General features: G+C 41.3%; 1 protein-coding gene across 1 annotated transcript in view; it reads right to left on the bottom strand.

Moving 5' to 3' along the window:
• The window catches only part of fras1 (Fraser extracellular matrix complex subunit 1), a 263,378-nt gene that overhangs the window by 140,501 nt on the left and 96,890 nt on the right, over positions 1 to 25,987 (bottom strand). Inside the window, exons 15-18 of the mRNA XM_055224440.1 lie at positions 15,487 to 15,630; positions 10,362 to 10,502; positions 9,792 to 9,932; positions 8,629 to 8,796 (exon numbers count right to left, since the gene is read on the bottom strand). Of these exons, the coding sequence (XP_055080415.1) occupies positions 8,629 to 8,796; positions 9,792 to 9,932; positions 10,362 to 10,502; positions 15,487 to 15,630 (594 nt within the window). The remainder of the gene's footprint in view (positions 1 to 8,628; positions 8,797 to 9,791; positions 9,933 to 10,361; positions 10,503 to 15,486; positions 15,631 to 25,987) is intronic.

The following is a 25,987-nucleotide window of genomic DNA, read 5'->3' as shown; positions in this document are numbered from 1 at the left end:
CTGGGAGAAGAGACTCAGCAGGAGATCATTGTCGTGTCTCTGCATTCCTGTCTGTTCCTGCGTTCCGTGTTCCCGTTGTGTTCCGGTCCTGGATGTCTCCTGCCTGCTCTGCCCTACGCCCGTCTGGTCTGCCTGTCGTCCCTTCATGTCCCCGGTCCCTGTGTTTCCTGTGTTCCTGCTCACCTGCTCACCTCCGGATCACCCGCTGTTTGTACTTGTCCTTTTCTTACAATAAATCCTGTAAATATACCCCGAGTCTGCATCCTTTGGTCCGCTACACTCACCCGTTACGACATGACAACAGGCTAGATTGAAAGTCCACCTCTTCTCCCTGGTATTTAATACTAGCTAGACAGGATATCTCGGTGTTTTATTGTTCTTTTCCTGTGTATTGTACTATCTGTATATTTATTTTTGTTGACTTTTTACCCTTGCTATAAAAATAAACTTGAATTGCATTGAATGACTATTACCTCAAAGTTTTGTTGCTACAATTACAACAATTAAAAATACTGCTAATACTAATACTACTAGTACTACTACTACATGCAGTTAAAGTAGAATGAACAATAGTGATAGTAGATAGTAGTAGACTGTCCCCTGTATTCCAGGTGCTTGGTGCTGTGTGGGTTTTAAATGGCCGTGATCCCACAGAGCACAGGATGTAGTCTACAATAATGCTACTGTAATGGCACTCATTACAGGCGCCGGTCTGCCTCAGAACAATATATTTCTGTTTTTTTACACTTCCTGGATTCCTCACGAAGCTAAACTCTGTCATTTAGGGGTTACAGAAAAGACTACTGTTTACGTCTGGTGTGAAATATGAATAGTGTTTTGCAGCCAGTGTTGTAGTCCACTTTTACACTGAGTGATGCTCAAGTCCACATTGTTCCAGTTCAAGTCATTAAAGTGGGACTAAACACCTAAACCAAGCACATTTCTAATAGAGATGCTAAACAGGGTAGTACCTGAAGAACTAAATGGGAGAGTGAGGGGGGAAGAAGGGTCTCCAGGGGTATACGGAACAGAGTGACTGGTCTAACAGGTATCTAAACTTCAAACTCCGCCCCTGCTGCCAGGTGAAACACCCAGCTTTAAGCAAGGCAGTCATGTGTGATGTGACCAACTACTGGAAATTGCAGAGACCAATTTATAGATTTAGGTGTTTTTGACCAGAAATTTACCTAGCTTGGAATAAAGTTGGCTAAAATAATTAGGAACAGTAGGTAATGCTATTAAAACATGATATACACAGTTTAGTGGAATAAAAGTGGATTTAGAGTTTAGTACCATTTAAAAGAGTAGTTTTACTGTTGCCCATTGAAAGTCAGAGTCAAGGGTTTTCTTAAAGGTTTTCTATGGAATTTTTCAGGTGGAGGTGTTCCTTTGCCCATAAAGTTCCACAGCTTTGCATCAGGCTTAAAAGAAGGTGACGCCACCACTCCAAAGTACATGTCAGATCTGCGGAGACACCTGGATGTTTTTGAGCATTAAAAACACCTGAACTTAAATAAATGTAAGAGAGATCAACAGCATCTCCATGGGGACAGGTAGTTGACGGACCCCTGCAGAAAAGTTACATAGTGCAACTGTAACTGCAGTCAATCAACGGGCCCTCCTGTGGATTCTCATAACATTAAACTAACCTTCAACATGAAACTTGCTTATAACAGCATATGAGGTCAACAGTGCCACGGACTTGAGTGTGTAACGAGACAAGTCAAGGTCAAAGTCACTGGCCATTATGTTTGAGTGTGTCCATCCACTAGTGCACTGCGGAGTGAAGTAAATGGCTCTGTGCACAGCTGTAGCCGCTTAGTTCCAATCAGAGCGACCACTTCCAGCATAATGTTATGTCAAGGTTTTTGCCAAGTTGCACTAAAATCAATAAATCCTGACAGTTCAGGTTGTGGACAGGGAACAGTGAGTGGATGTCACAGACAACATGTTAAACACAAATGTGAAGGAAACTTCACTGAAGTACACTTCTGCTTTTAGAAAGGTATGTCTTTGTGTGTCAATGCTAATGTGAACTTCTATTAGAAAAGTAAATGTAATATGACAACAAAATTTTAATTTGTTGTAAGGACAAACCAATTATTTTTAGGTGAAGATTATTTCAGTCTGTGGCGTTATTTAAATATTTAGTAGGCACTGAAATTAGCATGGCTACAGTTACGCACAAAGCCATTAGAATTAAGTTCAAAACAATGGCAGGTAAAGCTTAAAAGGTACATATTGCAGAAAAATGACTTTTATACATTTTTAACCATGTAATGCAAATATGAAGAAGCAGGGCTTCACAGGAAGTCAACAATTACACCATTTACATTGAACACAATGTGAAATAATGATTGATACATGCTATAGGTTATTATTACATACCTTCCAAAAGCATAATATGTCTACTTTCAATTAATGTTTGATGTAGTGTAGAAAATGTGATGATTGGAATGACATTGGTGTATTTTTCTTCAGACCACATTGGTCTATTTTTTTTTTACAGGTTAGCAAAGAGACCATGGGAGATAGAACAGCATGTAACCTCTATTTTCAAACCTTATATTTCTGTAGGGTCTGCTAGTGTTTGCTCAACAAAGACAGCCAGAGTGCAGCTAAATGGCTTATGGCACAAATACACTTCTCTGAGCCACAGCAGGTGTTTAGCTATAACACTTTAAATGATCAGATTTCACATGACGGGCTAAAATGAAAAAGGAAAGTAGGGGATGTCAAACATGTGGTCTTTACACAAACGCATTCTTGAATGGAACATAAAGCACTTTTGATGCAGAATGTTATAAAATGTGAAAGAAGGTGGGTTTAACATAAGCTACATTTCAGTATGGTTAGAAATGATATGAGACAAAAACTCAGGGTTGGGAGGAGTTCAGAGAGGCCATGGAGGAGGACTATCGGACGGCCTCAAAGAAATTCTGGCAAACCGTCAGACGCCTCAGGAGGGGGAAGCAGTGCTTCACCAACACTGTTTACAGTGTGGCTGGAGAGCTGCTGACCTCGACTGGGGATGTTGTTGGGCGGTGGAAGGAATACTTTGAGGATCTCCTCAATCCCACCGTCACGTCTTCCGAGGAGGAAGCAGAGACTGGGGACCCGGAGGCGGACTCGTCCATCACCCTGGCTGAAGTCACTGAGGTGGTTAGCAAGCTCCTCGGTGGCAAGGCTCCGGGGGTGGACGAGATCCGTCCTGAGTACCTCAAGTCTCTGGATGTTGTGGGGCTGTCTTGGCTGACACGTCTCTGCAGCATCGTGTGGCGGTCGGGGACAGTACCTGTGGAATGGCAGACCGGGGTGGTGGTCCCTCTGTATAAGAAGGGGGACCGGAGGGTGTGTTCCAATTACAGGGGAATCACACTCCTCAGCCTTCCCGGTAAGGTCTATTCCAGGGTACTGGAGAGGAGAATTCAACCGATAGTCGAACCTCGGATTCAGGAGGACCAATGTGGTTTTCGTCCTGGTCGTGGAACACTGGACCAGCTCTATACTCTCCATCGGGTCCTCGAGGGTTCATGGGAGTTTGCCCAACCAGTCCACATGTGTTTTGTGGACCTGGAGAAGGAATTCGACCGTGTCCCTCGTGGTGTCCTTTGGGGGGTGCTCTGGGAGTATGGGGTCCGGGGCCCTTTGCTAAGGGCTGTCCGGTCCCTGTATGACCGGAGCAGGAGCTGTGTTCATTGCCGGCAGTAAGTCAGACCTGTTCCCAGTGCATGTTGGACTCCGCCAGGGCTGCCCTTTGTCACCGGTTCTGTTCATTATATTTATGGACAGAATTTCTAGGCGCAGCCAGGGGCCGGAGGGGGTCTGGTTCGGGAACCACAGGATTTCATCTCTGCTGTTTGCGGATGATGTTGTCCTGATGGCTTCTTCGAGCCAGGACCTGCAGCAGGCACTGGGGCGGTTTGCAGCCGAGTGTGAAGCGGCTGGGATGAGAATCAGCTCCTCCAAATCCGAGGCCATGGTTCTCGACCGGAAAAAGGTGATTTGCCCTCTCCGGGTGGGTGGTAAGTCTCTGTCTCAAGTGGAGGAGTTCAAGGTCTTGTTCACGAGTGAGGGAAGGATGGAGCGTGAGATTGACAGGCGGATCGGTGCAGCGTCTGCAGTGATGCAGTTGCTGTATCGGTCCGTTGTGGTGAAGAAGGAGCTGAGCCCAAAAGCGAAGCTCTCGATTTACCGGTCAATCTACGTTCTTACCCTCACCTATGGTCATGAGCTCTGGGTAATGACCGAAAGGACAAGATCGCGGATACAAGCGGCCGAAATGGGTTTCCTCCGCAGGGTGGCTGGGCACACCCTTAGAGATAGGGTAAGGAGCTCAGTCACAGTCCTGCACGCCTTCCTAGGGAGGTGTTCTGGGCATGTCCCACGGGGAGGAGGCCCCGGGGAAGACCCAGGACACGCTGGAGGGACTATGTCTCTCGGCTGGCCTGGGAACGCCTTGGGGTCCCACCGGAGGAGCTGGAGGACGTGTCTGGAGTGAGGGAAGTCTGGGAGCCCCTGCTTAGACTGCTGCCCCCGCGACCCGGCCCCGGATAAGCGGAAGAAAATGGATGGATGGATGGATAGTTTTTTTAATAGAAAGTGAATTGGAGCCAAAGTCCATGGAGCTGGAAGCACACCAATGCTCACTTCCTATTTGAAACCCGGCAGCTAGCAGGTTAGCTATGTCTATCTATGTTTTCATTGGCCAAATATGTTGATTTACACTAGTATTTCTGTCTCTGAACATCTGACAACATTTTAAAGGGTCTATATACATGTAGTGGCAGCAGTAGTATAGCAGTAGTAGTACTTAGTCAACACTATGGCAGAAAGCAACAAGTAACCTCATTAAAATAAGGAAAACTTGGTAGTTTTAACACACCATACTTTTAAATTCAACTTAAGAATTTTCCATATTATTCGACTTATACTTATACTCCTCGTGACAGATATAAAAGACGAAAAAGGAGGAGTGATTGTAGCTATTAGCCATAGTCAAAGTAGCAGTTGAATTTGTAGTACTGCAGTGTTAAAATACTTCCCTGCACTGTAGTAGCAGTAGTAGTAATGGTTGTAGCAGCCCCAGCAAAGGTACGAACAGCATTAAGCAGGTGTGAAACATTGACTTTCTAATGATCCAATCTCCCACATTGCAGATGTCTCCGCAGCACGAGGACCACAAGGACCACATGGTGAGTATGTTTTAACACCAGGACGTAATTACTTTTACCTGACAAGCACCCCTACCCCTCTACTCCCCCCTCTCCCCCCACTGCCTCCCCCTGAACTTCAAAATGAGCCGATTACACGCACAATTTAACCAACAGCCCTATCATCTGTCTCCACACGCAGCTAACAACACAAAGCCGCCATGTTTGAGAGCAAATCTTTTAAGTAAACAGCATGGACAGATGGTAAGGGGGATACAACAGTAGTAGTATGAGTAGTAGGGATAGTAGTAGTGGTATTAGTGGTGTAGTAATAGTGTATTAGTAGTCTTGGTTTTTGCTACTATATTTAAACTATTTTCATGTTTCCAAGCACTTCTAGTAAGTTCTAGTAATAAAGCTCTCTGGATGGATAACAATATATGCAGTAGGTTAGTACCGTAGTAGTAGAAAAAGACGTTACATGAAAAAGATGTGTTTTTTATTTTATATTTAAAACATTTTTAAATTTAAATATTTGAGACGGTATAATAAAGCTCTGTCGATGTGTAGAAGTAGTAGAATGCTAGTAGTTGTAATTTTGATAGAATTAGTTGTATTTGTAGTTAGCAGTAGTAGAAACAAACAAAGTGTCAGCAGTCACCTCCAGTCTCTCTCTCTAAAACCATCAAATCAGGCTAGAAATCTAGGGGTAATAATGGACTCATATTTGAACTTTAACAGCCACATCAAATCAATAACATCTGGTGCTTTTTACCATCTAACAAACATTGCAAAAATCAAAGGTATAATGTCAAAACCAGTCTTAGAGGGACTTATCCATGCATTTGTCTCCAGTAGGTTAGACTACTGTAACGGCCTCCTCACTGGCCTCTCCAAACAAGTGTTAAGACAGTTGCAGTACAAACACTGCTGCTCGGGTCCTGACTAGAGCCAGGAAGTACAAGCACATAAGTCCTGTGCTCAGGTCTCTGCACTGGCTCCTGTGACTCAGAATAGACTTTAAAGCAGCTCTGCTTGTGAACAAGTCTCTCTATGACCTAGAACCAAAGTAACATCTCTGACATGTTAGTGCCATATAAACCATCTCGCAGTCTGAGGACTTCAGGGACCAGCCTCCTGCTGGTGTGCCCAGCCACCTTGTGGAGGAAACCCATTTCGGCCATTTGTATCCGCGATCTTGTCTTTTTGGTCATTACCCAAAGCTCAGGACCATAGGTGAGGGTAGGAACATAGATTGACCTGTAAATCGAGAGCTTTGCTCAGCTCAGCTCCTTCTTCAAAGCAACCGCATCACAGCAAACGCCTGTCAATCTCATGCTCCATCCTTCCCTCACTCATGAACATGACCCCGAGATACTTGAACTCTTTCACTTGAGGCAGAGACTCACCACCCACCCAAAGAGGAAAAGCCACCTTTTTCCAGTCGAGAATTTTGAACTTTCACTTACCTTGTGTAAGCATTGTGCTATACAAATAAGCTTGCCTTGCCTTTAATATTCGTTTTTAGTTTTTGTTTATTTAATGTGTCCTCAACATACAATGTAACTTATCAATTATGGATAAATGTTACATGGAAAAACAGAAAACACAGTGGCAAATTACTGACTAATCTCTGAGTGTTTATATTTGCAATGTTCGAAAAAGAGATGAAGTGTGACCTGATAAGCTCCCAAGTAATTATAATACAAAAACAATAACATATTAATGCTTCACACATCAGTTAGTGTCCATAATCTTGTATCACTTGTTGTTAAACATTAAGGGCATATAATCAATTAGTACATTTTGTCATCCATATTAAAAACAACATTAGAAAGCCATCTGCTGCTGCTATTTGACACTATATTTGAAAACTTTGAGGTTATGTTCTCTGTGGATGAGTAGTAGTAGTAGTAGCAGCAGCATCAGCTGCAGTAGTAGTAGTAGTAGTAGTAGTAGTAGTAGTAGCAGCATTCTAATCAAGGTTTCATTTGTTTCAGCTTGTTTATTTGCAAAAACAGCTGGGAAAATGTGGCAAAAATCTGACTCTGGATTCAAAGAAATAATATTTTGAACATTATGAGTGTGAGTGACAGCAGTAGTAATACCAGTAGTAGACAAAGTAGTAGCAGTAGCAGCATTCTAATGAAGATTTCATTCCAGCATTTCAGCTTGTTTATTTGCAAAGTCAGCTGGGAAAATGTGGTAAAAATTAGATTCTGGCTTAAAAGAACAAATATTTTTAAATGTTACGAGTGTGAATGAGAGCAGTAGTAGTAGCAGTTGTAGGCATTGTAGTAGTAGTAGTAGTAGTAGTAATAGTAGTACTAGCAGTATTGAAATCAAAATTTAATTCTAGTATTTCAGCTTGTTTATTTGGAAAGACAGCTGGGAAAATGGGGTAAAAATCTGATTCTGGCTTCAAAGAAAGAATATTCTGAACGCTACGAGTGTGAGCGACGAGCTTAGCATTCGTAATGAGACAGAAGAGCTCCTGGATGGCTGAATTTCAAAGACTTTCTCATTTCCAGGAAGTAATTGAAAAGATGGCACATTGCACACGATGCCGACACGCCGGCGTCCTGCTGAGTGTCCGTAATTACACGCGTCAAATTAGCCGTGATGAAACATTAGCCTGTATTTCATTGGTGCAGTGGGTAAGGATACAGAAGGAGCAGAAAAAAGACAAACTGTTTTGAATTTGACTATTAGACAGGTGACGGCTGGAGCCCGACCCCAACAAGAGCAGATTTTAATGAAGCTTTCAAAACATGGGGAAATATTGTATTGAAGGATGGAAAGATGGACAGCTGAATGCAAATTACATTTAGAGTCATAAAAAGTATAACTTATTTGTACTGAAGTCATGAACAGGCATTTGAAAGTGTTTGAATAAGGTCTAGTATGGGCCTCTGTGATTTGAAATGAATGTAAAAGTTAAGGTTAAGATTAAAGTTAAGGTACACTTTATTGTCATTGCAGGAAAATTTGTCCTCCACATTTGACCCACCCTTCAATGGGGCAACCTGTCAAGAGCAGGGGACCCATCTCCAGATCTTCAGCTAGTCTTAGTGAGGACTACCTTAAGTGGAGGATTTTACCTCTGGTGCATGTCTTGAGTTGATGTGAGAACCCCACCCAAACATTGGTAGAAAGATACAAAACCCACACAGAACGGCCCGGGTGACACAGGAATTGAGCCCAAGAGCGCCAACCACTCATTTTGCTGCCATCGTATCACTGTATCCCCTGAACAACAATCTTCACCTACCTTGCTGAGTATGAATGCAATGTGTGAGTGGGAGGTTGAGGGTGATTTTAGAGGTTGTTGGCAGCCAGGAAAATCAAATCTACTTTGGTATCACTTAACATTTTCAACCACATCTGTATTGGGATTTGGCCCTTCTAGTCCACATATGCACACAAAATAATAAACACAAAATCTGAGGTGTGATTGGCTGGATTTCTCCCTCACCTCTGCACACTTGGCTATGGTCCATGTAACTGTACTTGGGACACTTGGCGGCGCAGACTCCATGCTGGGAGCTGGGATACTGAGGGACCAGGGCTAGTTCAGGTTTGAGACAGCGCACACAGTCTGAGGCCAGCGGTCCCACACACGAGCGGCACGACGGGTGGCAGTCTAGAATACACACACATGAAACTTATCACATCAGGCAAAGGCATTTAAAGTGGAACTAAACACCTAAACTTCTGCCCACAATCACATTTCAAATAGAGATGGTAAACTGGGCAGCATCTGGAAGACTAAACAAAAGATTGAGGAGAGAGTAGGGGTCTGGACATAACAGGTGTCCGCACTTAAAAGTTCCACCCCTCGAGACGGGCGTTTGTAATCAGAAACACCAGGCTGTAATCGTGGCAGTCCTGCGTGATGTCACATAGTGCTTGAAATAGCCACACAAAAAAAAGCACTAGGAAAATGTAGACAATGCTATTAAAACACCATATACACTGTTCAGTAGCAAAACAGTTGATTTATTGTTCAATTCCACTTTAAACAAATGTTATAGTGATCAATCCGAGTTTGTGCAAATCTGTCAAACTAGAGACATAGTCGTATGGTGATTCAGAGACATAACCCATCTCTCTTCCCCATCTACTCCTCCTATAGAGCTCCGGGAGATGGCGTCATGCACCACCAAATTCCATACTGGCAGGCAAGGGGTGGAGACTTCCCATAGAAAGTAACCGCGTAGGCCGTATGTTTTTCAGAGTTTCGGAGTTTGGGAGATTGTTGTCGCACACCGGAGATAAACACATTATTACAGCCTTTTCGTTTATAAAGCTCCACATTTCTACAACTAAATGGGCTAGCAGCTAATCAAGCCATACATTAATTTAGCTATGATGTATTTTTGCATAGATTTTGAGGGCTTGATTTAACCATTGTCACATCACCATCAGTAATTAGATGAAAGACTAGTTTGAAGAGAAATGATCTCAAATGCTTTTTACAAAACACAATTTTACTGTTCAACTCTATCAGTAAATGTTGCAGGCACTGAGCTTTAGTAGTAGTAGTAGCAGTAGTAGTAGTAGTAGTAGTAGTAGTAGTAGTAGCAGTAGTAGTAGTAGTAGTAGTAGTAGTAGTAGTAGTAGTTGTATATCCCTTACTGTGGCAGGTTTGCTCTTGTGGGTACATGCCGTCTCCACACGTCTCCACACACTGTCCCTGATGGAGCAGCAGTCCACTGGGACACACAGAGCACTGAGACACAGAGGGACCCCAGCAGGACGAACAAGAGCTGTGGCAGCCTAGGGAGAGGGGGGGACAAGAAACAGAGAGAGGGGATAGAGCGAGGTAGATAGAAGAGAGAGACAGAGAGAGAGACTCACATTATAACAACGGAGATGTCAAAATTTCAAATGAAGGACAACTTGCAAGGCCTATATATATTTCCCAATGGGCTTGTCACTATTTTTCAAAGAAATGTCCAAGGACAAGAATACACAAATGCTAACTTTTGTTTTGCAATGTGTCAAAAACCCACTATACAATACTTAAACCTTAACTAAACTGTCAACTGGGAACAATCAAGCCTTTATGAATAAATCCGATCACCACTTTTCAGAAGCTATAATGAAAAGATAATATGTTGGTGTTACATGAGGATAGGCCCAGGAATAACACTAAAACTTTCATCTTTCTATCTGCAGACAGGGAGGTTAGAGATTGGTGCCCACCTCTGCATCTGCTGTGGCTGTCCTTGTAGTGCTGGGGCGGACACTCGGTAATACATTTCCCATGATGCAGTGCGGCTCCCGAGGGACAGCTAATGCAGAGCGGTTTATCCGGGAAGCAGGACTCACAGGACGGGTCACAGGCTGCAGACAGAAGGCAAAATGTCATTTCAACAACACCTGTCCTTAATAATGTTATTTGAATAGAAGTAAAAAGTTATGAGGTGGCAGGTCACTTCCATGATTCTATGGGAATATAAAGTTACAGTGGAACATTTTCCATAGATTTACATAAGCTTTATGCCATACTGTGGAATAGTAGATCCAAACAAACAACATAACCATGGAAGAGGCCAAATTAGAGCCCGCTCACTGTAAGACACATGTTTTTCTATGTTTTTCAGTGCAATAAAAACATCCAAAATGAAATTATATGAAATAAGTAAAAAGGTTACACAATGGGGCTTTAAATAAAAATGTATTGGTCTAATGTGTAATTGTTGTTTCCAAAGTACAGCCAATGCATGTGGAAGATTAACTTTATAGACTCTTTTATGGATGTAGTAAGAAAAGTAGTGAAACTAAAGTACACCATCACTAATTTTAATCAACTATTTAATTGTTTCTAGTGCTGTCAAACAGTGCGTTTACATGTGCATGATTATCCCAGTTATGAGACTTACCTCAGTCATGAGTGCATTCTGGATATGACATTTATATGAACTCAGAGAAACCATGATACTCATATCCCTGCGTAAATGCAATATTTAGAGCAACTATGGAACAGATATTGCAAGGAGCTAAACATGTTGAACTTTGCTAAATGTATGCTTTTTAGCATGTTTCTGACAACAAAGAAATAAGATATACGCTCAAATAAGAACATAAGAGTGTGGAGCACTGTCACAGCTTCAGTAAAGGCAATATCTCACAGCATCCATTTAGTTCAAGAGCAATACAAACAGCCACAGATGTTAGCCTGGCATTAAAAGGTGGTTTTATTAAACAGTAGACTTAGTTTTAGTTTGTTTATATGTATAAAATATTATTACTTGAAAAGGCCTGGTAGAGGTTTGAGTCTCTTTGGGAATGCTGCTGCTCCTACCGTATTTGTTACGTCAGTTCACATATGCTCAGGATACTGCTTCTGCATGCCACAGCATCCTGGACACTATCATAATATCCCAGTGAGAGAATCTTGGTTTCTCATAACCTCTTTTGCATGTAAAGATACTTCATGAAAAAATCTGATTGCTCACAGTTTTGAAATATTATTAATCATGATTACTCACATTGTACACCTTTTTAATGTCATGAGTTAAAGTTTGTAATTTGAAGTATTTTTTTTTTTTATTAATTATCTTTATTTCATAATTTCACAAATCTAATTTAACCTAAACCTAAATTTAAGTTTAGAAATTATATTTCATAATGAATTTGTGTAGCAAATGTTCCAAGTTAGTGTACATGACCAAACAGCAGGTCTAGTGGCGTCATTGTTGCTTGTGGATTATTGTGACACGATGCCAGAGTTGGCATCTTCGAGTGTTCTGTAGCTGTTTGGTGAAATTGGGCCCATAATCCTTGTTTTAGAGCTCACATGTGACCTTTATTTCCCTCACGGATTGCACGGTGTTCAACTAGAGATCTCCACAGAGACTATAGTTTGTTTGTCGGCTCCGCACTCGTAAACATCAGCCCCTGAGTGATCTGCCTCCTCCACGTGAGGACTGATGGGTTTTATGTGTAAATGTAACCTTGAGTAATGAGCACAGCTCCTGTGTTTCTCCTGTCAATTCTCCTGACTTACGTGTGACTGGTCAAAACAGACTGATTAATGTAACAGTTTGTTTTGATTAATTGCACATGTTTGCGCGTTAACATTGACAGCCTTAATTATTTCTATTGATGGATGAGCTTGTGTAAACACAGAAAACCAACTCAGACATGTTGAGAACTTGCAAACTCAGTGAGAACCACATTTTCTGCATATCAAGCCTTGTACCATCTTGCTAAGGGGTGTGAGTACTAACTATTATAGCACTAAACCAGGCCTACAATATTAATACTAAACCTAGACTTTGTTACTTTGAACTCTAAACATGTGTGAACGGGTCCTCTCATCAGCCTGAGCTAATCCCAGTGAAGCTCCTCCTACAGTGCGCCGGAGGGGACAAAAACCTGGTCGTCTCATTGGGCTCCCCGAGGCTACAGTCGAATGCTTCAGTGACATTTCACATTGGACACATTTAAATATGAGTCTGCCCTTTAGCTCCACGCTCACGGTTCAACAAGTTCATCACCAAGAGTCTTTATGAGTTTAAGTTTAACGAGGCACAGTTGAGCAAGTTTAAGTCCTGGTTTAGACATTTACACAGTTTAGGCCTGGGTTTGAAGTCTATTTGTGGATAGTATATTTATTTTATTACTTGAACTAAATATCTTGTATTACTTTTTATTTGAAATACTTCCTAATACCTTAAAGATTTTTATCTGAAATCTCATAAACGTGACCTGTCTGTGTCCTCAGATACAGGGTAGACATCAAATGTAGCTCTTACTAATAACAATGTAATGCTGATTTCTTCGTAATTACAAAAACATTGGACATCATGGTCAAGATGTTTGTTATAATTTGGTGTTTTGGTTCTCATGATGATTATCCAGTCAGAAAGCAGAATGAGCTCCACATGAGTCTCATTTGGGTTGACAGTTTCAATGAAAATCCAATCAAACCTAGAAGGATCTGATCTGAATGGTCACTACCTAAACCTGCACCAGCAGTCAATCATGAACCAGTGCTAGTGCAGCCTCTGCAGCTCAGTGAGTGAATTCTGGAACTTCTGAGCTTTCACATGAGTCATGGCCTGTCCATATGATCACAATGAGAAAAACATGTATGTGTCCTCTGTCTGCAGGTTAAGTTCAGTTGGAAATTTGCATCTTAGCTATAATCATATTACACATACAGTTATTGTTTAATATGTATTGTCCATAACAGGTATTAAATTAAGTAGTTAAATTAAGTATTAAATGATTAAATAAAGTGCATGTGTTTGTATTCCCTTTTTTAAGCCAGCCTGCATAACCTCCCTTTCACCTTGATCTTGAGCTTTCACTTTTAATTATATAATTACCTGATATAGTAATTACACTCAATCAAAGGGGTTATAAGGTCCACGGCAGTTACCACAAACTGGAGTTAAGCAATCTAATAATACAACAATAGCTCTTAAGGTCAAAATTGTTTAGCTACATATTGAAGGCAGTTTCAGAATTGAGCTGATCATGAGTCCAAGAAAGGCATGGACTTTAAAAGCACAGAGGAGCTCCAAGACATACTATCAGATGACAAACCAAGAAACCAGGTCTAAATCAGAACTAAACCAGGACTAACCCAGGTCTAGACCAAGTGTACACCTCATGTTGACTAGGAGGAGATGACTTAATCCAAAAATAAGAATTGGAGTGTTTAGTTCCCGAGGGAGAGCCATCTATTCCAGGCCTCACTGCACATAACATCCATAATTCATCTACATTATTCACATCCATATTAATATTCTCAAACAGAGGAAGGCACTCCTAATTAGAGCAGTCCTCTCTGAGCCCAATCAGGATACACTGTGTACTATGAAGACTGAAATTGCATGGGATTACACGTAAGGAGAATCCACAGCGGTTATAATGGCATGTCCCATCCTCTCTATGGCTTGTCTAGTCTGGTTTAGTCCTGCTTTAGTTCTGGTACAGTCACTCCTTAATCCCTCCTTTTATCCCTGAATTAGTATATTATTAGCACATAGAGAGACAGTGCGGTTCAGTCCAAGTTTAGTCCTGGTTTAGTCCTTGTCTATTCACATATATTTGCCATTATAGAGTTTGTCCAGGTTTTGATACCACATAATAATCCCACAGTTTGGAGATAAGGGTGGATACCATTTGATTTTTTTCCTGTATTTTTATGTAAATTAATGAATGATCTTAATACTTTTCAATCCTTGAATTACTAATGTTAATTCATTTTTTTAAACATAGTAAAGTATTATATGATGCAAATGAAGCAGAACACACAGCTGATCTTCACATGGCTTAAGTTTCACTTTTATTTTCTTCATATATGGCAGTTTAGATCAAAGACAGCCCCACGGAGCACAAGCTTTTAGTTTTGATAAATAACCTTACACTTTTAATACGTGGTTACCTGAGGAGAGGAGGATTATGATGAACTTTACGTGAACACGTTTGGCTGCTTTTTTATACACACACGCGCTCCACAAATAGATATATTTACTGCATCACATTTCTTTGTGAATTGCGCTTTTGCCGGGATGAGAAAGAGAAGGATTTTGGGGGACTTTGATTTATATTATCTGTTTGGCTTCAACTTGACACGGACTCATTTCGCTGCATCTTTACACAGACGCATGCTCCACACTGGATATTTACTACACAACATTTATTTGGGAATTACACTTTTACCAGGACCGAGGAGGAGGAGGATGTTGGCGGAGTTTGGTTGATATTATCTGTTTGACTTCAACTTTACGCAGATACTGTGGACTGTGACTGGATGTGGATTTATTATTACGCACATTGATTTTGAGACAGTATAAAGGCCCCACACTGGAGACTTGATGAGTTTTTGCGTGGATACGTTACAACTCTGCACGCTGTTCCTTCAGCTCCTCTGTTTTTTCTGTAAGATGATGCACTGCACTTTAATTGGACACATGTAGGACTATGTTAAAACATGAGTGCTGTTTGTGCGAGTGTTTATCAGCACCTGCACTGCTGATTAATCGGTGCGGTGTATTTACTGACTAATTGACGCTGGCATTTAAAGTCAAGGAAGTCCTGGTTTAGTTCTGGTTCAGTGCTGCTTTATTTCCTGCCTTAGTACAGGTTTAGTCCCAGCACATTCATGTTTATTTACCACAGAAGTTGTTGTTGGTTGTAGTCATTCCATAGTAGTTATTGTCCCTGCTGTAATACCCAGGCTCACAGACAGGAATACAGTGCACATGTGGTTTAGTTCTGGTCTAGTCCTGATTTAGTCCTGGTTTAGTCCTGGTTATAGTCCTGCTGTAGTCCCTGCTCATTTGTATGTAGTATATTATGTAGTACTCACCATAGCAGTTGTTGTCTTGACTGTAGTATCCCGGCCCACAATCGGAGACACAGTGTCCGTGTTTGAGCAGAGCAGCCAGGTGAGAGCAGGACACACACTCAGCTTCAGTGGGACCTTGACACTCAGAGCAGGAGCTGTGGCATTCTGCAGACAAACAACAGAACATACGAGACATCAATATTGTACACATTTGACAGGTCGGTCACCTGCGTGGAAAAAAGTTAGCTTTTTGTAAAGAATGTTCTGCAGTATGGCATTAAACGTGTCAATAATCTTGCATTTATCCAATGACTGTGTTTTTGCTGCTAAAAGTACCTTGAAAGGCGTGTATTTGTACTGCGAGCAAAGCAATAACAGAGACAAGCAAGTAGCAGTACTACTACAACGACAACAGCTACTACTACAACTATTAGAACTACAACTCCAGGTATCATATATACTACAATCATCTTTACTATTCATCTTTACTAGCACCTTTTATCCTTTTTGAAACATCATTATCTCTCTAATTAAAGTGGAATTTATATGTATTTTTATTGTGTTATATGCAATTAATATCATACATAGTTCAGTCACATTTCAGATTCCTGGTTGATTTATTTGGCCCATTTGAATTTGAGGTAAGACTAACACACCCTGATGAGGTTATGAGGTGTTTTAAAGTATATCGTAAATGTCAGGCAGATAAAGTCACAAGTGTTAGAGAGGATTTGGAGCAGGTTTTAGCCTCGGGAAATTCTAACAGAAGAGACACAAATCCAGAGAGATCTACAAGGCTGCATCCGGGATGATTAATTCATACAAAATATATCATCTCAAAATGTCGAAAGTGCTGTTCATTAAAAGATTCATAGTTAAGATAGAGCTGTTTTTTAGGGTTGCGTCATACAAGGAACTATAGCAAAATAACAAAAAATCTGCCAGATGAACTAAACCTTGTAGGAGTGAAGGCATTTCACTGCTCATCCAAGCGGCTTCTTCAGTTCTGGTCAGATTACTGGTGGACACTGCCTTACATCGATCTGAAGAGAGGAGCTAACTACACTAAAACTCAATACACCTATTGTTTATAGTTTCTGTTTGTAGGTTAGGTCTCTTGTGTTACCCTAAGTGCTAATGCTAATAGCTGTAAACAATAGGGTTTTGAATTTCAGTGTAGCTGTAATCTGACCAAAACTGAAGAAGCGGCTTGGATGAGCAGCGAAACGTCTTCACTCCTGCAACGTTTTGTCTGGTTGACCGATTTTATTTCTCTTTTCCTATGGATTAGACCTGGACGACTGAGGGATTACATAGATATAAGGAACTAGTATTTCTTAATCGACACACTTATTTAATTTTGTGCACAAAGGTTAGTGCATCTCTGTGTATAACAATAGACAACTCCAACTAAAGTTCACATGCAATACAAATACCATTTGATGAATTATGCATTTAACTCCTCTGTTACTCTTAAATGCCAAAACAAGGCCATCAGAACATCATTCCTATACCAAAACATATACACAATGAGTGGCCCAAGGAAGTCGGACAAGATCAGACGGCAAAACCAGGGATTGTCCACTCAAAAGTTAGGAGTTCCAATCCCCCCTTTCGACCTGTGCATACTGTCGATGTAAGACACAAACCTTGCCTTAGTGGTGCAAAACCAGCCAGCAAGACACATCACTGTAGCATCACATGTCCCTTCTGAAGGTGTGTGCAAACAACACCCTGGTCTGCTGAAAATAATTTATTTGGGAATTATATTGGAAAACCAAAAGTGTGTCTGTGTGTGTGAGTGTAGTAAATCAAAACCATGATACATCAAAAGAATAAAACTAATTTGATTCTTTCCTTGTCATATGTCCAACCTCAAGGGATTAGAGTAATGTAGATTTTATTATACATTTAAGGTTTAAGGTATACTTTATCATCCCACATGCCACTCAGCCTCTGCGGCTGACACCATAAAAACCCATGTCCTGTCCTTTATAGATCCAGATTTGTGCTGGACTCTGTGGCAGGGGGAGTCTGAGAGTTGGACCCTCAAAGGAGAGAGTGAGAGAGAGTGGATGTATAATGCAGAGCTGTGTAGACCAGAGGAGACAGAGGCACTAGAGATGACACAACAAGAAGAAAAGAAAAGGAGAGGAAGAGGAGGAAGAGACAGGGGGCTCCAAAACAAACCAACACAAAGGAATGAGATGAAGGAGAACTGTGGAGAGGATGATCTAAAAGCAGCTGTCAATCAAATGGCTCTTTCTTAAAGCTCTTATAGAATGCATTCAAGTGTGTGTTTTGTGACGACAGCAAATTGAGTCTTGACTTGATCAAGTGAAGGTGTATGGACACAGAGGAGCATCGGGAGAACAGGGAACCAGATCTGTCTGCATGGAGATGCAATTGATTTGCCTGGAATGTTGTAAAGTATGTCATTAAGCTTATCTATCGCCATGGAAACAAGAAAGTGATGCCTCCAGGCCAAGTTACAGGTCAGATTAAACATGCATGAATGTAATAAGGCTGTCATTGTCTAAAGAAATCCTTGGTTGACTAAAGACATGTCCTGCTGATCGATTAGAAAAGGGAGCGTGGCCAGAAGCTCTCAAAACTATTACATAGCTCTATGTATCTGACCCAAATTGCACTCACAAGACTGCACTTGCCTGGGAGTTCTTGCCAAAATATCTATTTTTGCAGAAAAGTACTATGAAAAAGTGTATGTATATGGAAAAAAACAGATTAAATACAGGATTCACTCCCAAATCTTCAGCTAATCCACTTCCTGCCCTCTCTTTTCTTTTGTTGTTCATGTAATTCCCTATAATCTAAATAAAGTAATAAGTCAATTAAGACAAATTTTGGTCACCCAAGACACCATCGCCCAACAATGCATCCTCCCACTAGCTTTAGCTCTCAGGCCTAGTCGTCGCTAAACGCTAATCATCAGAGTGTTTTATGTCTGCTGTCGCCTTTTGTGTCTCTCTAATGGGCCTGAAAGGAACAGCGTTTAAACTAAACAGACAATAGGCAGCAGGTCTGTTCAGTAAAAGTCACTAATACTTTACAATCCAAATGCAGTATAGTGAGTTTTTTTTAGTTCAGCAACAGTCCAACAAACCAGGTCTCAGCAAACACACAGTTCTAAAACAGGTCCACGAGTACTAGTTTTAGCTGGGGGAAACATGGGACCTTTACTTAATCAATCAGGACTAAACCAGGACTGGGTTAAGACTAAAGTAAGACTAGAGCAGAGCTAGACCAGGACTGAACTATGACTAGACCAGGGCTAAACCATGGCTGAAAACTGAGCAACCGAGACCAAACAGGGATTTAAGAGTCAAATTAGTATTAAAGGACCTGTATGTACCATGTGCTCTTGTGTTTTTTGTTCTTTTTTTTTAAGGTACTACAATCACAGCTGAACCTGGGTTGCCAAAGCCATAACGTCTAGAAACACATACACGGTTTTGCCATTCTCAGTATACGGACAGTCCAGGCCTCATGCGCAAGTTCAGAACCTCTGGAATTCACTCACTGAGCTGCACAGGCTGCACTAGCACTGATTCATGATTGGCTGCAGGTGCTGGGGTTTAGGTAGTGACCATTCGGAGCAGAGAGAGGGGTTAAGTTACGTTTAAACTCCATACTGAAAATGGCAATCCAAGTGAATGACTCATGTGAGGCTTATTCTGCTTTCTGGATCGTTGTAAGAGTAAATCAGCAATTGTTATATATATTTGGTTTGAACGTGTCTACCTCATATCTGGGGACAGCTTTATGAAAGTTTAAATCAAACCATTACCGAGACTGACTTAGGACAAAACAAGAATACAAGGGTTAATGAGAAAAAGATAAAGAAAAAGATAATAACAATCCCACACAGAAAAGCCCTGTGCAGAAATCAAACTTGGGACCTTCTTGTTATGCGCACAAAGTACTAACCACTCTGCCATCAAGCCCACTAAACCAGGCCAGACAATTTACAGTGAAAACACAATTGAACTTCTCTGTAGTCAAACCAATGGGGCGTTGTATCTGGAGTATATCTTCCTCTTATAGACAGCTCCCGTACACAGGCGCAGTTGTGCTAATATGCAACAAGAGGATTGTGCGTCCTCCTTTACCTTGGCCCTCGCAGCAAAGCAATTTCTTTTTATGGCGTCCCGGAGCGCGCAGTTATCAGCAGATGTAATCCTAGCGGGAACCGGGCCAAAAGACAAAATCCCCCGTAAAGCTGTGGAGGTTGTGCATAAGGTGTTTGTGAAGAGAGGAACAAATAAACCTGAAGCAATGGAGGGAAACAAAAGGCAGTACTGAAGGACAAAACTAGGATAAAACAGGACTGAGGCTAGAGCAGGGCTAGAGCAGGGCTAAACCAGGGCAGGACTAAGACTAGAGCAGGGCTAAACCAGGGCTGGACTAAGACTAGAGCAGGATTAAACCAGGGCTGGATTCAGACTAGAGCAGGATTAAACCAGGGTTGGACTCAGACTAGAGCAGGGCTAAACCAGGGCAGGACTAAGACTAGAGCAGGGCTAATCCAGGGCTGGACTCAGACTAGAGCAGGGCTAAACCAGGGCAGGACTAAGACTAGAGCAGGGCTAATCCAGGGCAGGACTAAGACTAGAGCAGGGCTAAACCAGGGCAGGACTAAGACTAGAGCAGGATTAAACCAGGGCTGGACTCAGACTAGAGCAGGATTAAACCAGGGCTGGACTAAGACTAGAGCAGGATTAAACCAGGGCTGGACTCAGACTAGAGCAGGGATAATCCAAGGCTGGACTAAGACTAAAGCAGGGCTAAACCAGGGCTGGACTCAGACTAGAGCAGGGCTAAACCAGGGCTGGACTCAGACTAGAGCAGGGCTAAACCAGGGCTGGACTCAGACTAGTGCAGGGTTAAACTAGGACTAAACCAGGACAGAACTAAGACTAAACCAGGGTTAAACCAGAACTGGCCTAAAACTAAACTAAGACTAAAGCAGACCTAAACTAGGACTAAACCCGGACTGAACTAAGACTAAAGACTAAAGCAGAGCTAAACCAGGACTGAACAATGATGAAACTAGGACTAAACCAGAACTAAACCAGGACAATGACTAACCTTAGACTAGACCAGGGTAAAATCAGAGCTAAAATAGAACTGAAAACCAAGAAAAGACAAAACAGAAACCTAAACTAAGGTTCTAAAATGCTGGATATAAGAGTTTAAGAGGACTAATCTAGGACTGAACTGAGACTAACCCAGGAGTAAACTATAGAACCAAATCAAATATAAAATACGACTTTATATTGAAGCGGTTTTGCTCGCTTCAGCAAAACTGCATAATGAAGCGCACAGAAAGAACTCAAACGCTTTGTAAAAAGAAGAAAGTTGAGTCATATTTTGATCAATGGCAGCAGGCTGGCCTCATTGAACCACCTAGAATACAAATGATGCAAAGATGGGATTATTCATTACTCTATCATTTTATGAGCAGTTATTGGGTTGCTAAAACACGACCAAACACCAAATAAAAAGAATACTGGATGCGGGCCTGAAATATTTAGCTTTCCAATTATAGTTTATTGTTTAAAAATGCGCACAACAAATACTAATGAACAGAAATAATTCAAGATGTAAGTGAGGACTAAACAAGGATGAAAAGCGTCTAGAATAAAAGCCAAACAAAGGCATTCATGTAGAACTATGTAAATATGTCTAGAATGCCCCCTCTGGGATTAAATAAACAAATCTAACTATCAAGGATTATCAAACTAGGATCAAACTAACCTCGTCTGGAAAAGAGCAGGACTAAAGCAGGACCATAAGCAGTGATAAGAACGATTCCACCTACCGCATATACTCCCTGTAAATCTACTATATGAAGCAACATAAACATTTTTTATGTTTTTCTCGCTCTCTTTCTCTCTCTCTCTTGCCTTATCGTTCTCTATACATCTCTCTCTTTCCTTGTCTCCCCCCCTCGATTTCTCTCCCCTCTCCCCTCTCTCCTTCTCTTTATTTCTTTCTCCATCCCACTTTTTCCCTCTCCCCCTCTCTTCCCCCGCTCTGTCTCCCTGCCTCCCTCCTTCCCTTTGTCTCTCTCTCTTTCCTTATATTTCTCTCTATATATCTCTCTTTCTCTGTCTCTCTCTCCCTTTCTATATTTCTCTTTTTCTCTCCCACCCTCTTTTCCCCCATCATCAGTCTCTCCCTCCCTCCTTCCCTTTTCTCTCCCTCTCTCCATCTTTTTAAATTTTTCTCTCTCTTTCTTCCACTCTTTCTCTCTCTCTTTCCTTACCTTTGTCCTTCTCTTTTTCTCTCTCCCTCTGTTCCCCGTCTCTATCTCTCCCTCTCTCCTTCTTTCCCTTTCTCGCTCTCTTCATCTCTTTCTCTGTATCGCTCTCTCCCTCCCTCTCTCAATCTTTTTAAATTTTTCTCTCTCTTTCTTCCACTCTTTCTCTCTCTCTTTCCTTATCTTTGTCCTTCTCTTTTTCTCTCTCCCTCTGTTCCCCGTCTCTATCTCTCCCTCTCTCCTTCTTTCCCTTTCTCGCTCTCTTCATCTCTTTCTCTGTATCGCTCTCTCCCTCCCTCTCTCAATCTTTCTCCGTTTGATCAGACTACTACATCCTTCAATCCCTACTCTGGACCACCCCATTTGTCCTGCTTTATTCCTGAAGGGCTGATCAGAGAGAGTGAGAAAGAGACGATAAAGAAAGAAAAGAAAAAAACAGAGAGAGAGAGGAGAGGGGAGATGTGGATGAGAGGTGACGGGGCGATAAAGAGGTTGTTACTTTGCATTCTACGTATCACATTTACTTGTACGTACTCCATCTGTAAAGTATACAACATGAAACAACCTAAACTCTTTGTGTTCTCTCTCTCCTTTTCTCTAACTCTCTTTTCCCCGTCTTTCCCTCTTTCTCTCTCTCTCATACTCTATCCCTCTTTTTCTCTGTATCCCCCCTTTCTCTCTCTCCTTTTCTTTTTTCCCTCCCCTCCTTTTCTCTCTCTCCCCCTCTCTTTCTCTGTTTCCCTGACTCTCTATCCCTCTCTTTTTCTGTAGCTCCTTCTCTCCCCTTTTCTTCCCCTCTTTCTCTCTCTCCCCTCTCTTTTTCTTCCTCTCCACCTCTTTCCCTTTCTCTCTCTCACACACACACTCTCGCTATTCCTCTCTTTCTCTGTATCACCCTCTCCCCCTCCATCTCTTTCCCTCTTTCTCTCACACACGCTCTCTTACATGCCTCTTTTTCCCTCTCTCTCTTTCTCTCTCTTACGGGCTCTCTATGCTTCTTTTTCTCTGTATCTCCCTCTCTCTCGAACCCTCTCTTTCCATCTTTCTCTAGCTCTCTCTCACACACACACTCTATCTCGATCTCTTTTTCGGTCTCTCTCTCCCTCTCTCCATCTTTCCCTCCCTCTTTTCTCTCTCGCTCTCTTATTAAACGACCATGTCCTTAAATCACTTCTCTGGACCACCCCATTTGTCCTGCTTTATTCCTGAAGGGCTGCTCAGGACAGACAGGGCAGGAGAAAAGACAGACAGCGATGGAGAAAGACAGAGAGAGCAGGAGAAAAAAAAGAGTAAGAGAAAGAGAAGACAGAGAGAAAGAGAGAAAGGAGAGCGAGAGAAACAGAAGACAGCAAAAGGGAAAAGAGAGACAAGAGAAAGAAGCTAGTAAGAGAGAAAGAAAACAGAGAAAATGAAAAGAATAGAGACAGAGAGAGGAGAGGAAGACAGAGAAAGGCGAGAGAAGAGAGTGAGAGAGAAGACATGGATAAGAGGTGACAGAGCGATAAAGGGCTTGGTGCTTGGCTCTGTCCCAGGACCTCACACATTGAGCAGACAGAGCACAGAGACACACAACAGGATTATAGTTCACACACATCCATTTTACTCCATCTACTGGTAACTCCGGAGGTCACCAGGGACCAGAGGCTCGTCTAAATGTCCTTCACTCTGATCAGTCTGACGTAATCTGCTCTGCTAAAGGGCGATCAATTATAACTGCCACATCATCTGCATAAAATTCGAAATAAATGACAAAAAAATTAGGTCTGAAAAAGTATGTGAACCTTCAATTAGAGAAAGAAGGCTACAAGTGCCCCATAGACTCCCATTATTTTCGCTCAGTCTCTGTTCACGTCTAGTAAGTAGTAATCTCTCCGAGTCTAGTACTTGGCCCGAGTCAGTAACAAAGTAACGAGGAGCATCGTTCCTGATGAACACGACAAAAAACTATATCACGGCCCCGCCCTAAACAGTCAGCCATATTGGATCAAACCCAGGAACAGTACGGACATCTCCTCGCACTGTTTTCATCACAAACACGTCATAAACACAATGCAGCCGAACCTCTATTCCCAAACCATGCAGGCAAGACAATGTCAGAAGTTGTCTCATTGGATGAAGGAAGTAGTGACATATATAAGTAATTCAGGAGAGGCCATCATTCAGTGGAGGTCGCAATTTAGGGAACGTCGCGGTCCAGGAGAGCTCGCGAGTTCATGCAAGCGCAAGTCATGGGAGGGATGTACGCACAGTGGCGAGGGTCATTATCATCGCTTGCGGCTTTAATTCTCTAGTTTCTCTAGTCTAGTTTTAGTATGTTTTGATTATAGAGATTTTTTCCAATGGCCAAGGCCGAAAAATATTTTAGAACACAGGAAAAGCCGATGGTCGATGGGCTGATTCTCCCAAAATATTAGATTAGAAATGACTACAAATTGAGTTCCTCTATTCTATTGCACTACTTTTCTGTTTCATTTCAAAGCTAAAGAAGAGCAGAGTAGTCTTTTTCTGCCATTGCCTTTTTGTGTTAAAGAGTTCAGGTGTGAGCCCCACAAAATATAGGCAGAGAAGCAAAAAGGTACAAATATCTGTCTCTAGTTCAATAGTATCCAGACAGGTCCTGCATTAAACAAATCCACCACAAGTCATCAGGATTATCCCAGTTAAATAAATAATAACATGTGTAAATGCTTGAAACGCGTCCTGTTTAGTTCTGTTCTAGTACAGTTCTAGTTGTGGTTTTGTACCAGTTCAACTCTAGACCTTATTTACAGCTGCATTTCAATATCATTTCAATATCCTTCAGAATTGTTTATTTATGTAGACAGACTAGCAATTTCCTTTTTAAAATAATGTCTCTATTTTTTATAGTTTTATTTTCAAGTGGTCCCAAAACATCCCGTCTTTGAGTCTGCCCTGACTGAAATCCAAAATGTCAAAACAAAGAGGCTATTTTACACACAGAATTGATTTAAAAAATGTTAACCAAATGTAAAGTTTCAATTTAGATTTACTTCACAGTTAACATCTTGCTATAGAGCAATTCTACGCCATCAGAATGTTCAAAATTCCAGAATGGAGGCAAATGGAAAGAGAATGAAGGAGGCAAAACATATCTTCAATCATTAACTGACATCAGAGCAAAATGCTAATGGTTTTAAGACTTTATAATGAAAATAAACAACCATTTTGAATTTCTAAGGTTATAGTTTGCTTCCCCGTTAATAAGGATGGAAAAAATACTATTTTCAAGACTCAAATCTGTATTTGATCTTCAGAAAAAGTATAATTTATGGGGGGATGAATGTATGTATGTAATGTAATGTATACACCTGTAGATGAAGTGAAAACTAGATAAAAGTATTTGTCCCGTAATCATGATCTCCGGTTAAAGAGTGAGTATTCTGAAAAATCAACTTTTTGGAGTTTTCTACCATGTTGTAATGTTCCTTCATCAAAAACATGCCTGAAGTGATTTTAGATGTCATCCATGCATGTTTAAATAACACTGCAATTTTCCATAAATATACAAAAGCATGATACAAAACACAACAACTTCACAAACCTGATGTTATGTGCAGTAGCTTCATTAGCAGGATGCATGAAACTTAGCAAACATGTCACGTTTTCATGGAATATAGCAATAAAAGGTAACAGGTACGTGCCGTTAATACCTCTTAGAAGTGTAATACTCCCCTCTCTAAATGAACAAATAATGTGAAACACACCTCTGATATCACTCACACGTAACTGAGTGGTTTTCATCTGCCAAACCCTCCTCCATTTTTCTTCTTTTGTGACATTCTGTGGTTAATCCGCGTTTCCCCATTAAAATTGCATTATGTTCCACTTCACTTTTGCCTCCAGCTGCCTCCACTTTTTTCATCTGTTCAAGGGTCTATTGAAAGAGGGTGGAAAGTTGCTCTCAAATTTGATGTTATAAATTGTTACTCATTCTGAAGCGAGGGGAAAGAACGCCCACTGACAGCACGCTTACTAAAAAATCTTTGCCAATTTGTATGCACAGTATGGGACACGCCGTACATTTGTTTTATTTGTTTTGTAATCCGCTCTTTCTGCCATTTACTGTTACTTTTTAAACGGCCCATACTGCGCCATTTTCTGATCCATGTTTCCTCATCAAAAATATACATGAAGTTCTGTTCTGTTTCATTCACACATTTGTTTAACACACAAATCCTGTATATTTAACGGAAATCACTCTGTTCCACCTCGTGATGT

The sequence above is a fragment of the Periophthalmus magnuspinnatus genome, chromosome 9 (genome assembly GCF_009829125.3).
Source record: "Periophthalmus magnuspinnatus isolate fPerMag1 chromosome 9, fPerMag1.2.pri, whole genome shotgun sequence".
Classification (NCBI taxonomy): Eukaryota; Metazoa; Chordata; class Actinopteri; order Gobiiformes; family Gobiidae; genus Periophthalmus; species Periophthalmus magnuspinnatus.
This window is presented reverse-complemented; position numbering and strand designations above follow the sequence as displayed.